Raw genomic sequence first — 25,440 nt, 5'->3', positions numbered from 1 at the left:
AAACACATGGCCAGGACAACTAAAGAGTGACTCTGTCAGAAGCATTTCAGGGTCCTGGAGTGGTCTAAAATCTTTGGAGAGAGCTGAAATGGGGAGCTCAATGGGGAACATTTATCAGAAGGCAACTTTTGTACACAGCACACCGAATTTATGCCGCTAGCTATACCAAGAGGCTTCTGCGCAACAGGCTAAATAGAATGCCGAGCAGGGATCATCTCCATTATGGCGCAGACCCCTGCCGGGTAAACATGTGGGGATCGCTTTTCTGCGATCATATTGCGGGGGGAGAACCCCCCTGCTAGACACCAGGGGTGGGGAAATGCAGAATTTTAAATGCAGCTGTCATGGTTCCTTAAGAGGTTAAATAATACTTTTTATTGTCTGTAATACTAGCAAGGTGTGGAAGCGCATTCCTATAGCACAAAACTTTTTCTCTGTCTACTAGTGGTACATTGTGTGTGCAGCTGGAACTTCATTTGGATTTATCGGTGGTGTTCACTGATCCTTGCTTTGTTTCATAAGTATCGGCATAATGTTATTAAACAGAAGGAACTGAGCAGATTTATATATATTTTTATGGGAATAGATTTAGTAATGTGTTAACAGAAATCTCTGATCTTTTTAAGCTAAGGAGTCCAATGAGTGACCACTACCCACTGGACTCTTACCCACAGGATGATCAGGGAGTTTAATCAACAAGTTATAAGTTATATGGAATCTATTCCCATAAAGATTTGAAAGCAGTAAACTACACCAAAATGGTGCGTTTACACATAACGATTGTTGTTCAAATTTTCGCAATAACGATCACATTTGAGCGTTAATCAACTCGTGTAAACACAGCGAACGATCAAGTGACAAGCGAAAAATCATTTATCATTATCGTTCAACATGTTCTCAAATCGTCATTGGTCGTTCACTAAAAATTTGCAGATCGCTTCGTCTAAACAGTCTTTCAAAGATTCTCCCTATATGTGAGATGGGCTTAAGCGATCTTAAAAACGATCGCAATAACGATTTTTATATAAAATTTTATTTAAAAAATTCTAACAATTTATTCATCTAAACGCTGATCATTATAAAAACCAAATCATTGCTTCAAAATCAATGAACGATCGATTGGGCGATTTATCGCTTTGTGTAAACTGACCAAAACAGCTGGCACTAAAGGTGCAAGTGATTTAAATAGTGTGTCAAGCCTTGTTTATGGTAGAATGACTATGCTAGAATGGCCTGATGAGGCTTGTGGCATTCCGAGTGGAGTCTGTCGCAGGGGTTCCGCTCTGAATTTTCGCCTGTTTTACTCAGTGTGAACATACCCTTACTCCTGAAAAGGACTGTACTTTTTGGTCACCAATTATACATACAGTTATTAATGTTGGTATTTTGAAATGTTGATACATTTTCTAGTATTTGTTTTTTTGTTTTTGTTTTTAAACTGCCAATTCATTTGACTATATACTACTATTTGTACTATATGTCTTTGTATAACTTGGTTAATATACAGACAGCTATATAACAGTAGACATTGTATTATAAACTACAGACTCAATAATGTCTGTTGGGCTAAGTAAGCAAACGTTAATATATGAACAGTTCATAGAGTGCTGCTGTATCTGTCATGACTTGGTGACCAACAGATCAGCACTAGAGATGAGCGAACCTCGAGCATGCTCGAGTCCACCCATACCTGAACTTTCGGCATTTGATTAGCGGGGGCTGCTGAAGTTGGATAAAGCCCTAAGGCTATGTGGAAAACATGGATATAGTCATTGGCTGTATCCATGTTTTCCAGACAACCTTAGAGCTTTATCCAAGTTCAGCAGCCGCCACTAATCAAATGCTGATCGTTCGGGTTCGGATGGACTCGAACCCGAACCCGGTTCGCTCATCTCTAATCAGCACCAATATCCTTTACTTGATCATCTAATTTGTTATAGCAAAAATTTTACATTTAAAGGGAAACTATCAGCAGGATAGAAGCACCTAACCTTTTGATATGTCCCTATAGGGCACAGGGCACAGTTTGCAGGATATTAGGATATTATTTAGTATGTTAACGAGGCACTTCTGTGCACTGGGGATACGGCAACTGCTGTCAGTGCACCAATTTTCTCCAGCCAACCCTCTCTCCTAAGAAATATTGGAACTCTGTGCCGCTCTGCCAATATTAGTTAGGAGGGGAGGGCCGGCTGGGAAAGATCGGTGCGTTGATCGGTAGACCCACCCTCATTCCACCAAAATGCCACACTACCATATTTAATAAACTCCTAATATCCCAAAAACAGAGCAAAGGATGAAGGTAAGAAACACCCTGTGCCCTATGAGACTTATCAGCAAGTTGGACGCTTCAAACCTGCTGATCATTTCCTGTTAAATGTGCAGACTACTATAGACTAATCTAATGCTCTGAAGTGCTCTAATGCACAGGAATTGCACTGATACAAATGTATAAGTTATCCTTAATGAGATTTCTTTTCTCTTTATTTCAGGTGATAACACTGGAAGGTTGGGTGGACATCATGTATTTTGTCATGGATGCTCACTCGTTTTACAACTTTATCTACTTTATACTTCTGATTATAGTAAGTGGGTTTCCAAAGCTTTGTAATAAGTTAAAAATGTTAAGGCATGAAAACTCATTTGTTTGGTTTGTCTTGGGTCTTAGTATGCACATAAAGAAAAAGATTAACTCTTACTGTACCTTTATATACAATAATGTATTTTATACCATGGTTTAATCATATACACTTAGGAATACTCAATTGTTGCTAACACCAAATGAATCAATGAGCCCTGACATCTGTAATTGGATGCCATACAATTTACCGTATAACTCACCTCCATTAAAGTTGAGCAGTTATCTTTATTTAGCCTTATTCCCATGCTACAAGAGTGTGAAGCTGTGTGATGGACTTGCATCTCCCCTGGTGTCATGTTTCAATATGATGCTGGGAGAACTGTAAGGGGGAGATTTATGAAAGGGTGTAAAATTTAGACTGGTGCAAACTGCCCACAGCAGCCGATTACAGCTCCTCTTTCCTTTCAACACTGCCTAAAGCTGAGCTGTGATTGGTTGCTGTGGGCAGTTTGCACCAGTCTAAATTTTACACCCTTTCATAAATCTCCCCCTAAGTGTTCAATTATCGCAGGAATGTACTGATACAGCCGCCAAGAGAGCTGGTAGTCCACTGTGCAGCTTCCTACTCCGTAACCTTTGTGGATTATGTGGGAATAAGCTCTTAGCCAAAATGTTGAATTTATGAGGTTACTGCTCTGCTGTGTCTGAACCATATAAGTGAAGTAGATAGAGGAAATATTAAACACTCAGTAAAAGTAGTTTTTTTTTTTAAGTCAGACCACCTCTTACAGGTAGAGACCAAGGGAGTTGGATACCCACCAATTTGCAAATAATGGCAATATGCCATCACTTTTATGTAAGGGAAAAACTCCTTTAAAGCAAATCTGTCACCCCCTGTCTGCCTACCGAACTGGAGCTGATGGTACCGCTATAGAGGTAATAGTAAAAATATTCAGATACCGCTCTGTCTTTTTAGTTAAAATGTGCCTTTATTTGGTCTATGAGAAGTGTCAATAAGGCAGGGCCTAGAGTTTTCTGGGTCCTAGCACCACAACACTTCACTGGGCTGTATGCCTGAACCTATAAAATGAGAAATCAGAAACACAAAAGTTACCAGTAGACAGAGCCAGGTCAAACATAGGAAGTAGAACAGTACAAAATCGAGGCCAGGGACATAACCAGAAAACAAACTAACTAAGGCTAAGAGCCGTTTTTGCCGCGATTTAACTGACTGGGAATCTTAAGCTCAGTAGGCAGTCAGGAGGGGACAGATTCACTTTATTGTAGTTTCAGCATGAGGATAATTTTATGGGGACTGTTTCCAAACCAATGTACAACAAAATGTGGGTCCTATTGCAAAACAATGACTATAAGTTACTTAGTTAAAGAATGTATCAAGCCCAGAACATAATCCAGAAGATATGCTGTGGCAGAATCTAAAGAAAACATTTTATCTTAGGAAAGCCCATCAACATTCATGGGAGTCAAAGAAATCAAAGCTTATGAGCAGACATAATATTGTAATAACCAGTTAAAGTTAATACTGCTATGGAACAAATTCCACCATAGTTACTAAAGGCATAGGTTGTTGATAAAAAAAAAATTGATAAATTAAAGAAATCTATGAAAGGTGCTTCAAAGTGTTATTCAATGCATTGTGTTCTCTTTATCTGTTTTTAAAAGTTCTAGAATTCTGGACAAAGTTCAAAGTTTTAGCAGAAATTCAGAAAATTCCATTGAAGTATTCCAATTTTTTTCTTTCTTTTTTTTTTTTTTTTTTTGCAAAGTTGACACTTATGGGCATGACATTTCAATCTACTTATTTAACTGATCCTAAGTGAAACAATGCTTAATATGTGTGCAAGACAAATAGTCACGAATACTCACCAATCCAATCGTGAACAGACTTGCTTTATTAAACATCAGCTTGTATGTGGAAGGGAGGACTAGAGGATTAGTGGGCATCCCAGGAGAACATGCAAACTGATCTTCATTAAGTGCGTTCACACTTAAATCTGTGAGTGCTCGGTGACTGTTTGTTTGTCTTGCACACATCATATCATTTATGCACCTTGGAGCACCGCTGATTGGATTGCATATACGTACCTTACTGCTCCTCAATGCTGTATGGGAGCTAGTGCCAGCTGTTTATCTATTTCTACCTAAATGCTAAATAAATGTTTTCAAATATATGTAGCAATCACTTCCTAGCATATTTGTTTTATGTTCTTTTTATTTCTGTACAGTTTTTTATGCAATTATAAAGCCGCTACATAGCGAAGATGTTGATTTTATCTTACAGGTCTTAGGCTCTATTTGTACATCTATTGTACATTTACCATTTATAAAATTACATTTAGATATCAATCATTCACTTTATAAATGCATGCAGACACATGGACATAGGTCACAGTAAATGCAATTTTTTGGTTTACTTGGAAAAAAAAAGTTTAAAAACCTGTATCCAAACCCCTATGGCTGTAGGAAGGGGTAGGGGACTGCAAAAGGAAGTAAAATGGGGTGCAATGGCAGAAGCAGTGGATCCGCTGAACCACCGCTAGCAATGGCGTAAGCGGTACCAGGGAACGGAGTCTAAGGGGCCATTCATTTTCAGAGCCCACTGCAAGGTGGGTTGGACTTCCTGTGGTAGGCAATTCCCAGGTAGCTACCCCTGGGTTTGCTTTCTAGCTGGGAACACATAGAAGGCAGGAAGGACCAAAGAAGGACTCACAGCTGGAAGCAGGACTGGAACCATGAGCAGCGGACACAGTCCAGGAACCACAGACAGCAGACATGGTGCAGGAAACATGGGCAGGATTCGTGGACAGGAGTTAAGGGCAGGGAAGCTGGGACTACAACATTAAAGGGGGTAAGCATGCAGAGGCTCCAAAAAGGGGGGTAAGGACAGGTGCAAGTTTTATAGAGTTGAGTGTATTTCTGTTAACCAGATAAGGGTGTACTGCCTCTTTACTGCATCAGAAGCACCTAGTAAACGTGTGCTCTAGGAGGCATGCTGAGCCGAGACACTGTGAGCAGGAACAGGGTCAGCTGAGGCATCAGAGAGGCCAGAAGAGACAACAGCATTGGATCCATGAGCGTGGGCTCTGGCTTCCGCCAAACACAGCCGCCAGAGAGAGAGAGCTGGTGCACCTGTGACAGAACCAACCCCCCCCCCCCACCACCACCTTTGGCCTCCCCCTCCTTCTAGGCTGTAAAAGTCTTTTGATTAGTTCCTGAACCAGAATGTTAGTTTCAGGCTCCCAGGGCCTCTCTTCTGTCTGTGGAGACAGTTTGCGGAGGAGAAGCGATGGGCTTCCTGGAAAAATAGTCGAGGACCACTGGCTTTAGGAGGGAGACATGAAAGGAGTCCAGGATCTACATGGTGTTTCAGTACCGTAAAAGGTCCATGAAACCGCAGGCCCAACTTGTATCATACTTGGCGGACAACCAGACTTTGTCACCGGGAGATAAGGTTATGGCAGGTTTTTTCACGGCAGGTACCTTCAAGTTCAGATGGTTACAAGAGAACTCTAGTTTACCTGTCAGAGATGATATGTTAAGTTAGGCCATACAACCCGGAAGATATGTTGGAGGAAAAGGCTAGCCAGACAGGAAGCGGAAGCCAAACAGAGAAGGGGAATAAAATAGGACATGTTCAAAAAATGGTCAGTAACCACTCAGATGAAAGTTTTACCCACAGAGTTAAGAAGATCGGCAACAAAGTCCATGGCAATATGTGCCCATGGTGGTCTGGAATGGGCAAAGGCTAAAGTAAACCATCTGGTTTCAGATGGAAGGTCTTGTTTCGGGCACAGAAAGCGCAAGAGGCCACATAGTTCTTGACATTCTTGGAAAGACTTGGCCACCAGTAATGCCGTGAGATCAATTGCCCAGTCTTATGGATGTCTAGATTTCTGGCAATCAAGGATGAGTGACCCTATTTCAGAATCCTTCTTCAGAGCGCACATAGGTGTTGCCAGGAGGAGCATTTTGAAGAACAGAGGTGGCTACTGGCACCAAACGTTCAGGTGTTACTATATGGCAAGGAGCGACTTCTTGCCCCAGGATATCAGATGCTCATGAGACAGCTTTAAGACTCTTCTTCGCTGGATGGAAGTGGATGATGGATAGGATAATTCCTCTAGGCCGGAGAAAAGGTCTTTTAAAAGAGGCCACATGCTCTAGTCCTCCCTGAAAAGTCTTTCTAGGTGAGAACGGCTCCAGTCCCCACAGAAGAGGCATCAACCATCAGAGACAATTGCCTGGCAGCATCTGGATAAGACAGAACTAGAGCAGAAGCAAAGGTGGAATATTGCGAAGGGTTGCTTAGCTTTGGCTGGCCACTGCTTGAGGTTTGCGTTCTTTTTGGTAAGAGCCACAATTATGCGCAACCATGGTGGAAAAGTACGGAGTAAACTGCCAACAATAATTGACAAACCCCAAGAACTGTTGTATTGTTCAATTCCAATCAAGTCCAATGGGGTGTGGCCATTGAAGAACCGCTGACAGCTTCTCTGGATCCATTTGCAGACCGTGGTCAGAGTCTGAGACAGTGTATCTAAGATAAGGAAGGCTGGCGCCATCGAATAAGCACTTCTCCAGCTTGGCATAGGGTTGACTGACTCTTAAGGTGTAACTCTCATTTACATTTTTATTGCAGAAATCAATAAAAGTGATTTTAAGAAACTCTGTAACCAATTTAATTAGGCAAAAAAGCCCCTTTTTTATACTGAAAAAGCTGTTTCTTGGCCCCCCCCACCACCTCCTCTTATGTGTGCATTATCAGGCAAATCCATATTCATTACAGAAGAGCAAAGTGAAGACGGATTTGCTAAACCTATAATGACCTTTCGAGAGGGAAGATGTCGAGGGGGATAGGAGAGCAGAGAAGCAGCTGTACAGTTTTAAGAATGTCTGGGCACATAAAATGCTGGATTCAGAGGTCAGAAAGGTCAGTGCTTGTCTGGCAGCTCGGTGAGATAATATTGCAGGATGTTGTTTTATACAGCCCTACTTTTCTCCTCTCTATGCTCACTCACCCCATTTGACCCCTCCCCTCTCCATAGAGCATAATGGACACAGAAATCCTGCTGTTTCTGAAGTGTAGGGAGGGGGAGGTTAAAAAAAAAAAAAATTAAGTAGAGAAGGAAACTTTTTTGTTTACTAAAACCTACAGAGACTCTAAAACCTAAAAGAGACTCTGTCAGAAGGTTTATGCTGTCCTAAGCGTAGCATAAACTAGTGACAGAGAAACTGAACAGAATGATGTATCACTTACATTGTTCTGTGCAGCTGATTCCTCCTAAATAACATGGACAATAAGTAATCCTCTCCATTATGTGCGTGAGCTAGGTAGTCCTCATTATTCATGAGAAACAGAAAACTCTTCCCACCAGCTGCTGATTTAAAGTTATCTATCTATGTTGTGCATAGGCAGTCAACTGTCAATCAGCAGCTGGGGGCAGGGGAGGGGTCTGACAAGAATCCTATTTTCCTGCATATTAAGAGAATGTCTGAACAAAATGATATAAGTAAAACACCAGTCTGTTCAGCAGTTCTGTCACTAGTTTATGCTGGCCTCATTTAAAGCAGCATAAACCTAGTGACTGATTCTCTTTAAAATCGTTCAAACTATTGACATATATTGATTTTTGAAAAATTACATTTGAATGAAAGCACCAACAGTCCTGGAGGTCCCAGAAGATGTCATGATGTCATTAACAAACTCCTTGAAGAAAGCCGAGACACTTTTCCTCGAGGGGGCAAAGTGCCAGGCAGGAAGTTGATGTGGCAATCATAAGGCTGATGTAGAGATAATGTTTAGGCCTCCTTTTGATTGAAGACGTCCACCAAATCTTGGTACTGCAGCGGGAGATCAGGGAAATGGCTTGGAGGAGTCTGGTGGTGGCAAAGAGGACCAAGCCTGAGAGGTCTTAAGACAGTGGTTGAAGCAATCCTGACCCTAAGACACAACCTCCACAGTCTTCCAGTCATGGCTGGGAGTATGGAGCTGTAGCCAAGGAAGACCCAACAAGATGGCTGAAGAGGAGTGGGACAAAATTTAAAAAGCCAGTACCTCCAGGACCAGGTGTCCAATTGAAAGCTAGAAATTAAATGAGGAGGAGCCATTACTCAGCACCAGGAGCATGTACTGACACATGCTCATCCACTAGATACTTATATTTCTGCCTCCTGCTAATCTGAGGATAGTGGTGCTGGATGTTGTGGAGTAATAAAGAAGGTTTTCCTCATTGTGTTCATGCTTATTCTCTCTTCCAAGGCGGTGCTGGTCCCCCAGCTGTGTTGGAGACCTCCTCTTCCCTGGCTTCATGCTCCCGCCAAGCGCTCTCCGTCAGATGGCAACTTCAACAGTAGTACAGTACCTCTACCAGCTTGAGCTTTTATCCTTGCATCTTTTTCTCAAGCTATCTTGCAATGCTCCTGTTCAGAGTCATGGCTTTCTCTTCAAGGTTTGGGGGTTGGAAAGCTGCACGCAATAGCTGCACGCAATAGCTGCATGCTATAGACACAGCTGATGATGTTGCTGGTGTTGCTACTGCTGAGAGTGGAGAACAGAAGCAGAAGACAGGGCAGTGGGAGCCTCAGATGTTTACTGAATTCTCTGGTGCCTGATCCACTGCAGCTCATGCTTTGCGTTTGGGTGCCGTATCATGCAGGTGGCGCTGAGGTTATTGATATTTAAGCCTTGCTTGAGACCCTGGTGACCTCCCACCAGGGCCACTACCCATGTCTTGTCCTCAGCAACTTATCAGAAGAAATACCAGTCCAAAAAGCTCATCTAAACTGGCTTTGGTGTGTTCTGTCCCTGGGCATAGTGGGCAGTACCAGCCGAGGTACTGGCTGAGTTGTCTGTTGTCCTTTTACACCTTGTTCCCTCTTTTACTCTGTTGCTGGATAACTCTTCCTCCACCTCTTCCTTTGGACTGTCATGGCCTTTTGACATTTAGTTCTTGTGAGGTCTAGGAACTCGTCATCACTCCTCACATTGTCTTCCACCCACTCCTCTCCACTGCCCTATGCGAATGTCTCTACACTTCTGAAAGTCTCCACAGTTGGCATTTGGGTTTCATCATTGTCAGAGATGTCCAGTGCCCATTTGCACTACCCTTCCCACATCCTCACCCTCCATCACAAGTGGTTGGGCATCAGTGCTTTACAGGTCGTCAATTGGGGCAGGTGGATGGAGCACTAAATCAGTGGAAGCAGAGTCATCAAAGAGCAATAGTGATAGTTCCATGACTTAGGGCATATACAGTTTTGATACTGTTAAGATTTTCAAGGGGTGCAGTGGAGGGGTCCATGTTTTCAGCAGCAGAGGAGTGGGGGGAAGACAACCTCATGGAACAGGGGGCACTCTGTCATGAAATCAAACAAAGCCTCCACTTGCTCTTGACCATTCAGCGAGGCCTAGTTAGTGATGCTGCAATCCCTGCCGCTTGCTTGCACTAGAGAAATCTCTTACATCTGTTCCCTACAGTAGCTCCATCACCAGAAGCAGTACCGCAACCATGTCCCTTCTATGTAGTTTTCTTCATATTTTTCTTACAACAATTGCCTAACTCCGGCAACTTTTGTTTCTATTCTTCACCTACAGAAGACCCTACTGACACTAAAGGCCTATTGCCCCAAGAATATATATATATATATATATATATATATATATATATATATATACAGTCATGGCCAAAAGTTTTGAGAATGACACAAATATTAAATATTATATTTTCATATGATCTGCTGCCCTCTGGTTTTTATGTATGTTTGTCAGATGTTTTTATCACATACAGAATGTCATTCCAACCATATTATGAGTAACAAAAGCTTATATTGACAGTTAGAATGAGTTAATGCAGCAAGTCAGTATTTGCAGTGTTGACCCTTCTTCTTCAGGACCTCTGCAATTCTCCCTGGAAAGCTCTCAATCAACTTCTGGACCAAATCCTGACTAATAGCAGTCCATTCTTGCACAATCAATGCTTGATTTTTGTCAGAATTTGTTAGTTTTTGTTTGTCCACCCATCTCTTGATGATTGACCACAAGTTCTCAATGGGATTAAGATGTGGGGAGTTTCCAGGCCATGGACCCAAAATCTTCATGTTTTGTTCCCTGAGCCCTTTAGTTATCACCTTTGCTTTATGGCAAGGTGCTTTATCATGCTGGAAAAGGCATTGTTGATTGCCAAACTGCTCTTGGACGGTTGGGAGAAGTTGCTCTTGGAGGACATTCTTGTCCTATTCTTTATTCATGGCTGTGTTTTTAGGCAAGACTGTGAGAGAGCCGATTCCCCTGGCTGAGAAGCAACCCCACACATGAATGGTTTCAGGATGCTTTACAGTTGGCATGAGACAAGATTGGTGGTAGCGCTCACCTCGTCTTCTCCGAATAAGCTGGTTTCCGGATGTCCCAAACAAACAAAAAGGGGATTCATCAGAGAAAATGACTTTACCCCAGTCCTCAGCTTTCCATTCCCTGTACCTTTTGCAGAATATCAGTCTGTCCCTGATGTTTTTTCTGGAGAGAAGTTGCTTCTTTGCTGCCCTCCTTGAGACCAGACCTTGCTCCAAGAGTCTCCGCCTCACAGTGTGTGCAGATGCACTCACACCTGCCTGCTGCCATTCCTGAGCAAGCTCTGCACTGCTGGTAACCTGATCCCGCAGCTGAAACACTTTCAGGAGATGGTCCTGGCGCTTGCTGGTCTTTCTTGGGCACCCTGGAGCCTTTTTGGCAACAATGGAGCATCTCTCCTTGAAGTTCTTGATGATGCGATAGATTGTTGACTGAGAAGCAGTCTTTCTAGCTGCGATACTCTTCCCTGTTAGGCCATTTTTGTGCAGTGCATTGATGACTGCACGTGTTTCTTTAGAGATAACCATGGTTAACAGAAGAGAAACAATGATGCCATGCACCAGCCTCCTTTTAAAGTGTCCAGTGGTGTCATTCTTACTTAATCATGACAGATTGATCTCCAGCCCTGTCCTCATCAACACCCACACCTGAGTTAATGGAGCAATCACTGAAACGATGTTAGCTGGTCCTTTTAAGGCAGGGCTGCAATGATGTTGAAATGTGTATTGGGGGATAAAGGTCATCTTCTAGGCAAATATTGACTTTGCAAGTAATTGCTGTTAAGCTAATCACTCTTTTTAACATTCTGGAGTATACGCATATTGCCATTTTAAAAACTAAAGCAGTAGACTTTGTAAAAATTTATATTTGTATCATTCTCAAAACTTTTGGCCATGACTGTATACATAATATATATATATATATATATATATATATATATATATATATATATATATATATATATTTTAACACGCACTGACCCACCCAGCACATTTGTCTAATAGCAATGCACTGAAGGCCTAACTGCCGTAAGATTTTAATATATCAGCAACACACTGAATGCCTAAATAGCCCAACATTTTTGTATTTGTTTCTTCAGGCACAGAAGGCCTAACTGTCCCAGGTATTTAATATATTAGCCACCCACTGAAGGCCTAATTGCCCCAATAATCAGCCACGCCTAACTGTCCCAACATTTAAATATATAAGCCATTCACTGATGCACTGGGTTATTTGTTTGCAGCACATCCTGACTCCCTGACTCCCTGAAGCTTCTGAAAATCCTACTTTCTTGTCTAGTCTGTCTCAACTCTTCTGTCCTCTCCCTCCCTTCTGAGACAGAGATCAGATTATCTCTGGCTCTTCTGTTCGTAGTCAAGCTGTAACACCTCATCTGTAACCCTGCCCACCACACAGTTATCACCTGGCCAAGGCCAAAGAAACAATAGCTTTACCTGAGTAGTATAGGGGAAAGGAGACATTGCTCTTTCATCTCTCTCTTTTTCTCTAATCTATGTAGATGAATAGATAGATAGATAGAAAGAAAGAAAGATAGATACCATGTTCACTGTGCAAAGCAGAAGTAAATTATGCCAGTGGTGGGCAGATACCTGGCAGTTGGTTCTGAGGTGGAATACATGCTAGGGAATGTAGTTTCCATGGTAAGTGCCATGGTGTAAAACTGGGATCATTTGTAAAAGGTTATAAACAATCAGTGGGGGATCGGTGAGTGCACTTGTGTATCCATTAGCCTTACTTCCCCAAGATTTAAATACATTAGCCACACATTGATGGCCTTAATGCAGCAACTTCTTTTTTTTTCTTTTTTACACGCACTGATGTCCTACACGTGTATCTAGTAGCCACATACTGAAGGCCTAACTGTCCGAAGATTTGAATATATTAGCCACGCATGCAAGATTTGTATCTATTAGTTATGTTAGACATTCACTGCTGGCCGAACTGGAGCAACTCTCCTTTTTTATTATTATTTTTTAAGCACACATTGATGGCCTAACTGACTCAAGACTAGTATATAATAGTCATCTCTAGAGATGAGCAAACCGGGTTCAAGTTCAAGTCGATCCGAACCCGAACGTTCGGTATTTGATTACCTGGGACTGCTGAACTTGGATAAAGCTCTAAGGTTGTCTGGAAAACATGGATACAGCCAATGACCATATCCATGATTTCCACATAGCCTTAGGGCTTTATCCAAGTTCAGCAGCCACCGCTAATCAAATGCCGAAAGTTCGGGTTCGGATCGACTCGAGCATGCTCGAGGTTCGCTCATCTCTAGTCATCTCCTATCTCACAGATGTTCAGGCCCAAGAACACTGCAGTACTTTGTGCCCTGAAAAGAATTTTTTTTCCTACATTAATCAGCAGCAGCATACTGGGCATAGTTGTGATTGTTAGGCAACACCGCAATAGCAATAAAGTTTTCAGCTTTTTAACAAACGTTATTGTTTTTTTGAACTACGGAGCCAAACGCATGTACCTGAACAGAAGGATTCAGGCGCGAACCCGAATTTTACAGTACGGGTCCGCTCATCACTAATCCTGATAGAAGAGGAAAGCCTCCTTTTTTTATACCATGGTGACTTTTGATGGTCAAAGGATTAAATATTAGGAATTCGAGATTTTACCAATCCCAGCCATTAAAGCAGGATAGGATAGGCATGTGCTGTAAAACTATAGAATCACATTAGCCAGACATATGCTGAAGGATTTCTTTTTGGAATAAGTTTGGTTGGTATATGCAAGTATAACAGTTTTTCACTAGGGTATGTGCACACTAAGGAATTGTGGCAGACGTGGAATTGCTGCAGAGTCTGCCGCTCATTCGGTGCACTCCCGCTTCACTCTCTACCTGTCCCATAGGCTCCATTTCATGCTCAGGCAGATTCCGCCATCTGCCCAAAGAATAGACACCTCCATTCTTTGGGAGGATGGCGGATTCTGTCTGAGAATAGAATGGAGCCTATGGGACAGGCGGAGAGGGAAGCGGGAGTGCGCAGGGATGACCGATCTGTGAGAATTCCTCAGTGTGCACATACCCTGATAATGAAAAATTCTTTTTTCTGTGGGAGTCAACAGCAACTGTATTCCAAACATGGTGATGGACCAGCATTGATAATCATCATCCAAGCTCTGAAAGCAAGATGGCAAAGCACATGTGCATAGAGTAGTTGGCTATGGTTATTTTATATAAATGCAGATACGACTGACAGTTGGCAGAAGGACTAAAGGAGGCAACAAGTACTTTAAGTACTTTATTTGTTATATTACGTTAAATTTTTATTGAGATCAAGAGGGTCACTTTACATATTTGTGAAACTGAACTAGAAAATGTTTTTTAAAGCATTTTGCACAAACATTTTTTAGATGGTTATGACAGACAATGATACAGTCTGCCTAATATCATTCATTAGCTCTAACATCTTGGATATATTAAGTACATGTAATTTCTGCTCCCAAACATTCTCATCTCAATCGTTTCATGCTACAAGGTATCTAAGTATTGTGGTGTAGACCAAATTTTATTTAAAAAAATAATGAACCCAGACTCGGTTATGGTCAGAACATCTATCTCAGAGATCATTCCATTTCTATTCTAGTTTTATAACCAATCTAGGCCCTAGAAAATAGTATGGAATAAACCTTTGCAGAAAGAAACTAGGTAAGGTATTGTGGTATATTAAGGTTACATTGCAATTGTTGTGGATATAAAGTAGTTCTATCTGATTTTCTCGTACTAATCACAGAACTGCTTCAAATTTCTTTAGATTGGATCATTTTTCATGATCAACCTTTGTCTAGTGGTCATAGCTACTCAGTTTTCCGAAACTAAGCAGCGGGAGAGCCAACTTATGAAGGAACAGAGAGTCCGTTTTCTTTCCAATGCAAGCACATTAGCCAGCTTCTCTGAGCCTGGCAGTTGTTATGATGAGCTTCTCAAGTATTTGGTGTATGTGACTCGTAAGGCAAGTAAGCAGCTTGTCCAACTTTACAGAGCAGCAGTCTTTAAACTTGGTTTCACATCTAGTCCTGCAGTGAAGAGCAACAATGAAAAACCAAATCGCAAGCATAGGAGAAGAAGGTCTTCAGTGCACCATCTAATCCATCACCATCATCATCACCATCATCATTATCACCTGGGAAACGGCAGCTTGAGAGCTCCACAGGCCAGCCCAGAGCGCAGCGAAGTGGAAACCAATTCTCCTCATAATGGAACTAGACTAATGCTATCGCTTTCTGAGGCTCAGACTTCCCCCATTGCTTCAGCCTCTAACGCACAATCCATTCACAGCATTTACCATGCAGACTGCCATCTTGAAAATGTGCATTGTGTGCCTGTCTTTGCCCAGCCTGGTGCAGTTGTGCCAAATACAGAGGTACTCCAAACAAGTATTGTAGGAAATAAAAACTATCCTACTGTGCACCCAAGTGTGTCACCAGAGATACAGAAGAAAACAGAACAAGGGGAAGTTTCAGAAAGCCTTGTGATCACAAGTGACCCCAACATTTACACAGGGCCAATATACAGTTCAATGAACAGGCTACTAGAGACCCAGAGTACAGGTACGGTAAAACAAAATTATTTTGGACGGTAGATAGCATCTGTTTTTATGATGTATAGATTCTATATGTTTTGGTGAGTAGCAGATATTATATCTTTATGAAGTAATGATTTATATTGTTTGTCTGTCTGGTGTGTGCACATGTGCGTGCGCACGTGTGTGTGTGTGTGTGTAGTCTAAGAATATACTGTAATGCATTAAGCTGGTAACTAGTAGGTGATGCTGTGCTGTGTCATTGGGTGCTTCTCTTGGTGAATGCTTGCCAGGTTACCAGGAAAGACCATCATTTTCTGCAAGCAGGCGAGTGATTATTTCATATATAATTTTATTCATAGCTAGGCTAACTTTAAAATTTTCTTGTACCGCTTGCTAACGGCCCTTCACAGTGTTCCAGTGATGGATGTATGGATGCATGCAGGCATGCATGCTTTGCTTGGGCATATGCCCAAATGTATACTGTTACTAAATGTGCAGTCAGTTGGGAATACTATTTTTATTCTATGCCATAACAGCACAAAAGTCTAGTTTGCAACTTTATAAAACTTTTTAAAAAGTTTGTACAAACCCCGTCAAATGTGGCAGTCACATTACTTTACTTTAAAAGCCAAGGTGCAAGGAGTTATCCATAATGCATTGCAACCAGGCAATCGGCTGCAAGACATCCCCCTGTGGCATCACACTTTCTCCTCCACTTTATATACTGGAGCAAGTCGGCTCCTGTACAGTGAGCTGAATACATATATTTACACTAGCTAGAGAGTTATAGATAGAGGCAGGGTTAGAGAGGGTTATAGATGGTTGATTAGGTATCTGGGACAGAGAGAGGATAGTTTGAGGGTAGTAGTGTAAGCTGTGTAGCTGTGAAATCATTCCTGCCCTGTCACTTTGTGTGACACAGTATTTACCACTGTCCATTTACCATGTTAATCCTGTGAAGCACTTGTCAGTTTACATCAGGTGGCCTTGTCCTAAACCTGTGTCTGCTAGCAGAATAAGTGTTATTTTCAATAACACTTATTCTGCTGCCAAACTCTGTTTTATAACAGCCGACTTGACGTACCTGGACGGTGCTTCACAAGGTTAACTTCACCCAGGAGAGCAGTGGACACCCATTGCTTAACCCTGTTAATAAGGAGAGCATTTTAAAGCAATAATAAAATGTTGTCACAGGCAGGTTCCTATAACTCTCTTTACTAAGGAGATCTGCCACAGGTTGGGGGTTGGGGGCTGCACCTTGTCAATGACATTGATTAGCCTTGTAGTTTCCCTGGGGTCTACTCCCTATTACTGTTATCTGAGGTGATTACAGGGACATCCTAAGGGTTGATAGGGTGCAATCTAAATCAGGGAACAGGGAGACCAGCTATTATGGTTCAACAGTGACTTTACTGTGAGATGGGTGCTGGGGATCTTTCTCCCACTCCAACTCCATGGGAAAGGAGGAAGGCTCCAGTTGGTGATTGTGGCAGCCCACCATTCATAGGGGTGTAATTCACCCCTTCACCGGGTTCTAGGCTATGCTTGACCTCCGGGAGGTAGTCTTTTTTTGATTGAATTCCTGCCATGATGGAGATCCCTTGAGAAGCCATATCCATTGTATTTCATGAATCCTGGATAGTGGCTATCATTCAACCATTATTCAACCTAAACTTAAATAATGTACCAATGGCTGTCAATGGAAGCCGCCAGAGTATGTATCAATAATCATGGTTGAAGATTGTTGTATGAACACAGCCTGTAGGTGAAAAAATGCAAGAGCTATGGCCTTTTAAATTAGACGAGGAAAAAAACTAAAGCGTAAAAAGGAAAACTCACTTGGTCACTATGAGATAAAGGTTCAGTTTGGACGAACCTGAATTTTTCAGAAAAATTCTGTGAACTTTCTGAACTTAAATTTTAAAAAATTCGCTCATCTCTAGAAAGCACTACAAATTATGTATTTTTTAACCTTTTTACCTCACATATATTCCTTGTATAAAGCATAGCATGAAAAGCATACATATCCCCAAGTTATTTCTGTAAATCTTAATGTAAAAACATAAACAGAAGGAAATGCCCAATGATGTATACGTATAATACATTTTGAGGCTATGTTCACACTACGTATATTTGAGGCTGTATGTTTGAGGCTGTATAGCAACCAAAACAAGGAGTGGGTTGAAAACACAGAAAGGCTCTGTTCACATAATGTTGTAATTGAGTGGATGGCCGTCATTTAATGGCAAATATTTGATGTTATTTTAAAACAACGGCTGTTGTATTGAAATAATGGAAGTTATTTACCGTTATATGGCGGCCATCCACTCAATTTCAACATTGTGTGGACAGAGCCTTTCTGTGTTTTCAATCCACTCCTGGTTTTGGTTGCTATGAGGACCTGACATGAGGATCAAATACAGCCTCAAATATACATAGTGTGAACCCAGCCTACATATGTCCCTGCTTATTGCACTATGATCAAATTATGCTGCATACTCTCTTCCCAGCATTTATTTAAAGGGGAACTATCAGCAGGTTTGACAAAACTAACCTACTGATAGCCCCTTATAGCGCTGGGGATGCTGAGGAGGAAGGTATATGCACAACCTTCCTGCTCTGTGCTGGTCCTGCTCTGTTAGTCAGGGTGAACTCTGCTCTGGAGCACCATTAGGAGCTTATCCAGCCCGCCCTTTCTAATGATAATCAATGGAGGATAACACGGCAGTGCTCCTAATGATGCTTCCCAACTAACAGCGCAGGAAAGACACAGAGAAGGAAGTAAGACACATACCTTCCTCCTCAGCGTCCCGGGCACTATAGGGGGCTATCAACAGGTTAGATTTGTCCAACTTGCTGATAGTTCCCATATAAACAAGAGGGAGACCACTTAACAAATTGGGTTTAGGAGAAATGTTCTTTGGCTGAACTCTAATGTACTGTCATGATTAAAAGTTTTATTTACGGCACCCAACACAAAACTATGTGGGTCATTAAAACAATAAGTTTCTATACTGCTTATTGTATTAGGTCATTGCAATGATGTTGGTCACTGAAATCTCCTGCAGATTACTTTCCTAGTCTTACACCATAAACCCTAAATCAAATAGAAAGACAAGGAGTAAAATGTAGACTGTTTCACCCAATATGTGAAAGTCTGCTGAATCTAAAAAATAGCTTAGTAAAGATAATAAACATTGACATTAATGCCATTCACAAATGTTTCTATTGGTTCATCCACAGAGATGAACCTATATAAAGAGAACACAGATAAGATAAGATAAAAGTTTCAATCAAAAATGTTTATGCCTGTTTCACCATAAGTCTTACATATTCATGCATCTGGCTATTCTGCATAATATATGATTTTTTTTTTATCCGGCGAGTACTGCCCCATTTTATCTTGTGGAGAGCTGGAGAGGATGCAGGTTGTATCTGATGTTTCCATTTGGGGTAGCTCGGAATCCCTGGATATATGGGAACAAACCCCTAGATTACAAAATGATCTAAATTCGTAAATTCATCTAATTCTCATTTCATTTCAAGTGAAGCAAAAAAGAAAAAAGTTGTGTGATTAAGACTTATGGCGAAATTATCAGTAAATAATATAACAGAATGCTGATATCCAATAGTTTGGACATTTTATTTATAGGTGGAAGCTGAACACTTCCAATTGACGACTGTCTGGAATCTTTAATTTATTACACCTTACGTTTATAGCCACATGTAAGATAAGACAGTAACCATCAAGCAGAAATTGTTCATGGCTTCCTTTCAGCTAAACTATCATATCATAGTCAGATTTCTTTGAAATGTGATTTTGTACATGTTAACAGTAAGGCTAGGTTGACATTCCCACCCTGATTTGGTTTGGGGAGCTCCATTTGAAGTTTTGTTTATTTTGCAGGATGTGAGCGGACAAAAAAATACCACCACAGCCCATGTTCCCACGTTCCCACTGCAGTACCGACTGGATGATCTTCACTGCTGCTGAATTTGGATGCGGGCGCATCCATGCGCGCCCACATCTGAATTCCCTGCTGCACACAATGGAGCGTGCGGTAGGAGCCGCAGGCTCCATTGTGTGCACTGACAGGTTTTCTGCGGCCACTATTCTATGAAGAGCAGCCACAGAAAACTGACATGTCAGTTTCTTGTGGCGCCGCTAGGGATCCCGGGCGGAGTGTATGCTATGTGTATACATTCCAGCCGGGATTCCATAGAAGGCAGCACTACCTAAGTTACATATTAATCACGGCCATTGTTGCAAATCGGCAGCAACGGCCGTGATTAATAAGTAACTTAGGTAGTGTGAACATAGCCACAAGCAGTATTTTTTTTTTTTTGTTGTAAGCACAAATCCTGCAAAAAAAAAAAGATTCTATTTAGGTCATTCGGATCTCTTTGGGTGTAACTCTGCATCAGTTATTGTCAGTTTATGCCCCAACAGAATTGTAAACCTTTCCTAAGAGGTATAGTGTTATTTACTGTAGTAGCACCACGTATGGATAGTGCTGCATTAGTTGTGTTATGGTGTTGAGTATTTTTATTTTCTACCTTAGCTATAAATGTAAAAATGTTCTTTACTTTCTTTATGTATATTGTACTTCTCAATATTGCTATATATGTGCTACATGAGTAGCAATTGGTCATTTGCTGCACACTGACATATTTTGAAAAAAAATGTTGAGTTATTTTCATCAGTTACCTGTGACTTTAGGTATCTGCAAAGGAGCCTGTAAAATCTTGGTCCAAGCTGCAAACTCTGAGATTGAATCTTTAGGTCCAGAAATATGTTCTCACTGCAAAGAGCCAGAGCTCCCTGACAATGAAGACGTGGAGTCTGACAGTGATGGAGGCTATGAATTCACTCAAGTTTCTCAGTGTAATGAGAAAATAGAGCAAAAAAAGGGAATTTCCAAGAATCCCACTCAGCTGATCAAGGTGTGGAAAATGGTGTGCGAGACATTTAGAAAGATTGTAGACAGCAAGTACTTTGGCCGAGGGATAATGATTGCTATCCTAATAAATACTCTGAGCATGGGGATTGAATATCATGAACAGGTAAGGCATTAAATATATTTGTGTTTGTATTGTTTTGTGTTACCAGACTAAAAAACACAAGATGAAGGCATGGTTCCTGGTTAGAGATGAGCAAACCAAACTTTCTCAACCAAGATTCATTCTGATTTTTGCAAAAATTCGGGAACAAATTTAAAGGGAATGTATCATTTAGATACAATAAACTGTTCTTTTATTCTGATCTGTTTCTACTTTCTGGCTATAATTTTTTATATTTCACTTTTTGTACATTGTTATCGGGGCAGCCATATTTCCTGAGCTGTTTTCTTTTAACAGCATTTAGTGACATGCTTTACAGCAAGCCTCATGGACATGGACAACAATACACAGGACCTATCCCCCTTGAGATCAATATGAAACATTACTGAGCATGCTATGTGACCTTTAAAGAGGTCATTCTACAGGGAGCTATTGTCTTCTCTATCTACTGGTGTTGCATGTTGCTAAAATGCTGTAAAGATCACTACAGACACTACAGATTACTACAGACAAAACAGGAAGTCTCAGTTTCATTTTAGCCTTAGTGGTAAAAATGGAGAATGCAAGATATCAGAATTTTTTTTCATAATATAGATAGCAAAATGGAAATTGAGAAAAAACATAATCAAAAAACATTTGAAAATCAAATATAAAAAAATATTTAAACAATGTTATTTTTTGATGACACATTCCCTTTAACTTTTTGAACATTCATGAACAGATTCCACTAATTATTATTATTCTTCTGCCAGACATGATTTAACAACAGCATTCATTATGGTACAAAGTACCCCTTCAACTTTTAAGAGTCACTTGACACAACATCCACATTACAGTTATACAATAAACACCTGTACACAAAAGAATCTGGTAACTGCCATAGTGGTGACAAGATAACATCAGATTTTTGGCACTGTAAATTTTTATAGTGTCCTTTGAATAAGTAATCCGTTTTTGTAGATAGATCCCTTTCTGTAGTGTTTAATAAATGATTGTGTTTTGTGACTATTTTTTGCAGAGACATGCCCTGTTCATGGTTTAATGACTAGGCACAAATCTGTATAACTTTCTGAAACCAGTTAGTTTAAAAGAAAAAAAAAAATCAGAGTTCTCCTTTTATCGTTACATGTTTCCAAGTTAAATACTTTTCCTAACTAAACATACATAACAAAAACAATATTTGCCCAAAGGGTGCTATCCACATGAGGCTCTATAACTGGCTTTACTTGGCAAGATGCTCATGCAGGACCAAGTGATAACTAGGGATGAGCGAACCGGGCGAGGTTCGGGTTCGTATGAACCTGAACTATCGGCTTCTGATTCCCACTGTCTGCCCGCTCCATAGAGAGGGTGGATACAACCTTGAGGACCGCCTGGAAAACTGGAATACAGCCATTGCCATAGGCTGTATCCTAGTTTTCTAGGCGGTCCTCAGGCTGTATCCACCCTCTCCACGGAGCGGGCAGACAGTGGGAATCACAAGCCAATAGTTCAGGTTCATACGAATCCGAACCTCGGCCGGTTCACTCATCCCTAGTGATAACCTGTGGCCCATAAGACATGTGGGCATCCTCTAACAGTTGTGCACCTGTGGATGTAGAGGATGGAGGTGGCAACAGTTATGGCAGCAGTCCATCATCCCTGTGGCCTTTGCATAGGGGTGTACTACACCTCCTCACCGGGTCCCAGGTTATGCATACAACCCAGAAGGTAATTCCTTTTCATAGAGCTCCTGGCAACAAACAGGGTACGGCCATGTACTAGGTCATACCTTTTTGGGAATGCTGCATGCTCACAGCTTGATGGCTGGGTCATCTAGAAGCAAATCACTCGCTTCAGTGGCCAACTTCAGTGGCCAGTATGGGGACATGGTGGCTTATCCACCTTCTCCAGAGCTCCCCCAAACTTTTTAAAAGTTCGCTCATCTCTATTCCTGGTACCTTGGGTATAGTTGAGTTCAAACATACATAAAAAAGAAATAAAAGAAAACTTGGTGCTTCTGCAGTAGTAAAATAAGTCATGTGGGATAGACATCATTTGTGAGAAAATTTTCTGGTTTAATATCTCTTTTTAATTCTTAACACCAAATCTTCGTAGATAACATACGAGTATAGTCTGTTTTCTTGGTTTCCTACATATTGTTGAGAACAATTCCCCAAACCATCATTATATACTCCTGGTTATTTTACCTGTTTTGATTAAGCTGTTTTTTTTTTTTCTTTGATTTTCACTCACTAAAAAATTGTTTTATTACAGCCAGAAGAATTGACTAATGCCCTGGAGATCAGTAACATAGTCTTTACAAGTTTATTTGCCCTGGAAATGGTTTTAAAGCTGTTGGTCTATGGTCCATTTGGCTACATCAAGAACCCATATAACATATTTGATGGCATCATTGTCATAATCAGGTAATTGTATTGCAGCTTCTGATACTATCTAAACCCCTTGCCTCCGCAGCCTGTTTTGGCCTTAATGCCCAGGGCCTAGTTTGCTAATCTGACCAGTCTCTATTTATGTAGTTATAACTCTGCGATCCTTTTAACTATTGTGGTTATTCTGAGATTGTTTTCTCGTGACATATTCCTCTTTATGTCAGTGGTATACTTTGGTTAATACACTTAGGGGGGCATTTATTAAGTCCGGCGTTTTTTACGCCGGACTTAAAAATGCCCCCGCAGCTCCGGCGCTACGGAGATTTATGTAGAGGCTGACTGCCTCTACATAAATCCTGTGCGCGCCGGTGTGCACCGTTGAAAACCTACGCCAGCTGAGGACTGGAGTAGGTTTTCGGCGTATATTTGGGCGGAACGAATGGTAAATCGCGCGGACTCTGAGTCCGCGCCCTCCGTTCTGCCCACTACACGCCCCCTTTCCGCCCCCCTGGCGTACTCGGCGGAAAGTGCCGATTTGCGAATATTTTATTCGCAAATCGGCCATTTGCGTATAAAATAATACGCAAATCGGCACTTTCCGCCGAAAATCATCCATTCGCCGGATGATACATGTGGCCCTTAGTAGTTTTTTGTAAAAAAAAAAACAAAACACATTTGCGCAAAAATTAGAAAAATGTACAATCCTTTATATTCAAAATTCTCTTTTTCTGAGAAAAATTGTTATGCCACATGAACTAATTATTACTGCAAACATCTACAACATGTCTACTTTATGGTGACATCATTTGGTGAACATCCTTTTACTTTTTAGGATGTTAGAGGGCTTCAAAATTCTGCAGCGATTTTTCAAATTTTAAGAAAAATTTTAAATTCAGATTTTTTTATGAACCAGTTCAATTCTGAAGTGGACTTGTGGGGCCTGTATGTTAGTTACCTCTATAATTCTCTCCACTGTAAAAACTGCACCCCTCAAAGTATTTAAAGTAACATTTAATAAGTGTATTAACCCTTTAGGTGTTTCACAGAAATTTAAGCAAGTCGGAAGGGAAATTTAAAATTTTCAATTTTTTGGGAAGATATCAAAAGATTCCAAATACTAACTGAGAAATGGAACTCACTATTGATTCCCCTTATTCCGATGTTTCTAGAAATCCCCTATATGTGGCCTCAGTGCGTCACCTAACTCAACTGCAGGGCTTTTTTTTTTGCAGCATAAGCTGATGTTTTTAGTGGTCCACCTTTTGGGTACATGTGACGTTTTTGTCATTTTGGTTCGTTTTTTATTTTTTTAATGGCGTTAATCGGGCAGTATAATTAATGTAATGGGTTAATAGACGGGGTCATTATGGACGCGGTGATACCAAATATGTGTATCTTATTTATAGGCGATTATTTATAAAGGGGGATGGGAAATGTGTATATTTATTTAACCCCTTAGCATCCCATGACGTATCTGGTATGTCATGGTGACGCGGTGAAAGTTCAGAGCGCTCTGAACGGCGCTGCTCCCGGCTGTTTTCTACAGCCGGGGAGCGCTTCTATTAGCCAGCATGGGTCCCTAATTAAGCATCTAAATGCAGCTGTCAAACTTGACAGCTGCATTCAGATGCTTAGCTCCGTGCTTCCCTGGTGTCTAGTGGGACGGATCACCCCCTCCCCCCCACGATGCAATGGCGGGGGGAGATCCGTTCTTCTGGCCAGGTCGGGACTCAGCGTCCCAATGCCGCTGATCCCGGCTCGACAATACATTGCTTTTGGCCTGCAGCAGGCCAGAGCAATGTATCACCGATCTCACTGATCATTGCTGTGTATACACAGCATTGATCTTTATGAGAGATCAGTGCTGTGTGTACAAGTCCCCCAGGGGGACTTCAAGTTAAAGTTAAAAAAATAAAAATGTTTTTTATTTATAAAAAAAAATCCCCCCCCCCCTAATAAAGTCCAAATCACCTCCCTTTACCCATTTTATAAATATAAATAAATAAACAAATAAATATATTCGGTATCTCCGCATGTGTAATCGCCCGAACTATTAAATTATAACATTCCTGATATCGCACGGTAAACGGCGTCAGCGCCAAAAAATTCCAAAGTGCAAAATTGTGCATTTTTGGTCGCATCAAATCCAGAAAAAAATTAATAAAAAGCAATCAAAAAGTCACATACGCGCAATCAAGGTACCAATAGAAAGAACACATCATGTTGCAAAAAATGACTTCTCACACGGCCCCATAGACCAAAGGATAAAAGCGTTGTAAGCATGGGAATAGAGCAATTTTAAGGAACATATATTTTTTAACAATGGTTTGAATATTTTAAAAGCCATCAAATAAAATAAAAGTTGTACATGTTATATATTGTTGTTATCACAACGACTTGAGGAACATATATAACAAGACAGTTTTACCCCAGGGTGAACGGCGTAAACACGAAACTCCATGAAATGTAAACAAATTTCTTTCTTTTTTCAATTTGACA

General features: G+C 41.0%; 1 protein-coding gene across 1 annotated transcript in view; it reads left to right on the top strand.

The window, feature by feature from the left end:
* The window catches only part of CACNA1G (calcium voltage-gated channel subunit alpha1 G), a 359,907-nt gene that overhangs the window by 88,591 nt on the left and 245,876 nt on the right, over positions 1–25,440 (top strand). The window contains exons 6-9 of the mRNA XM_069953244.1: positions 2,493–2,585; positions 14,738–15,533; positions 20,229–20,572; positions 22,826–22,977. Of these exons, the coding sequence (XP_069809345.1) occupies positions 2,493–2,585; positions 14,738–15,533; positions 20,229–20,572; positions 22,826–22,977 (1,385 nt within the window). The remainder of the gene's footprint in view (positions 1–2,492; positions 2,586–14,737; positions 15,534–20,228; positions 20,573–22,825; positions 22,978–25,440) is intronic.

This window comes from Dendropsophus ebraccatus, chromosome 14, assembly GCF_027789765.1.
Source record: "Dendropsophus ebraccatus isolate aDenEbr1 chromosome 14, aDenEbr1.pat, whole genome shotgun sequence".
Classification (NCBI taxonomy): domain Eukaryota; kingdom Metazoa; phylum Chordata; class Amphibia; order Anura; family Hylidae; genus Dendropsophus; species Dendropsophus ebraccatus.
This window is presented reverse-complemented; position numbering and strand designations above follow the sequence as displayed.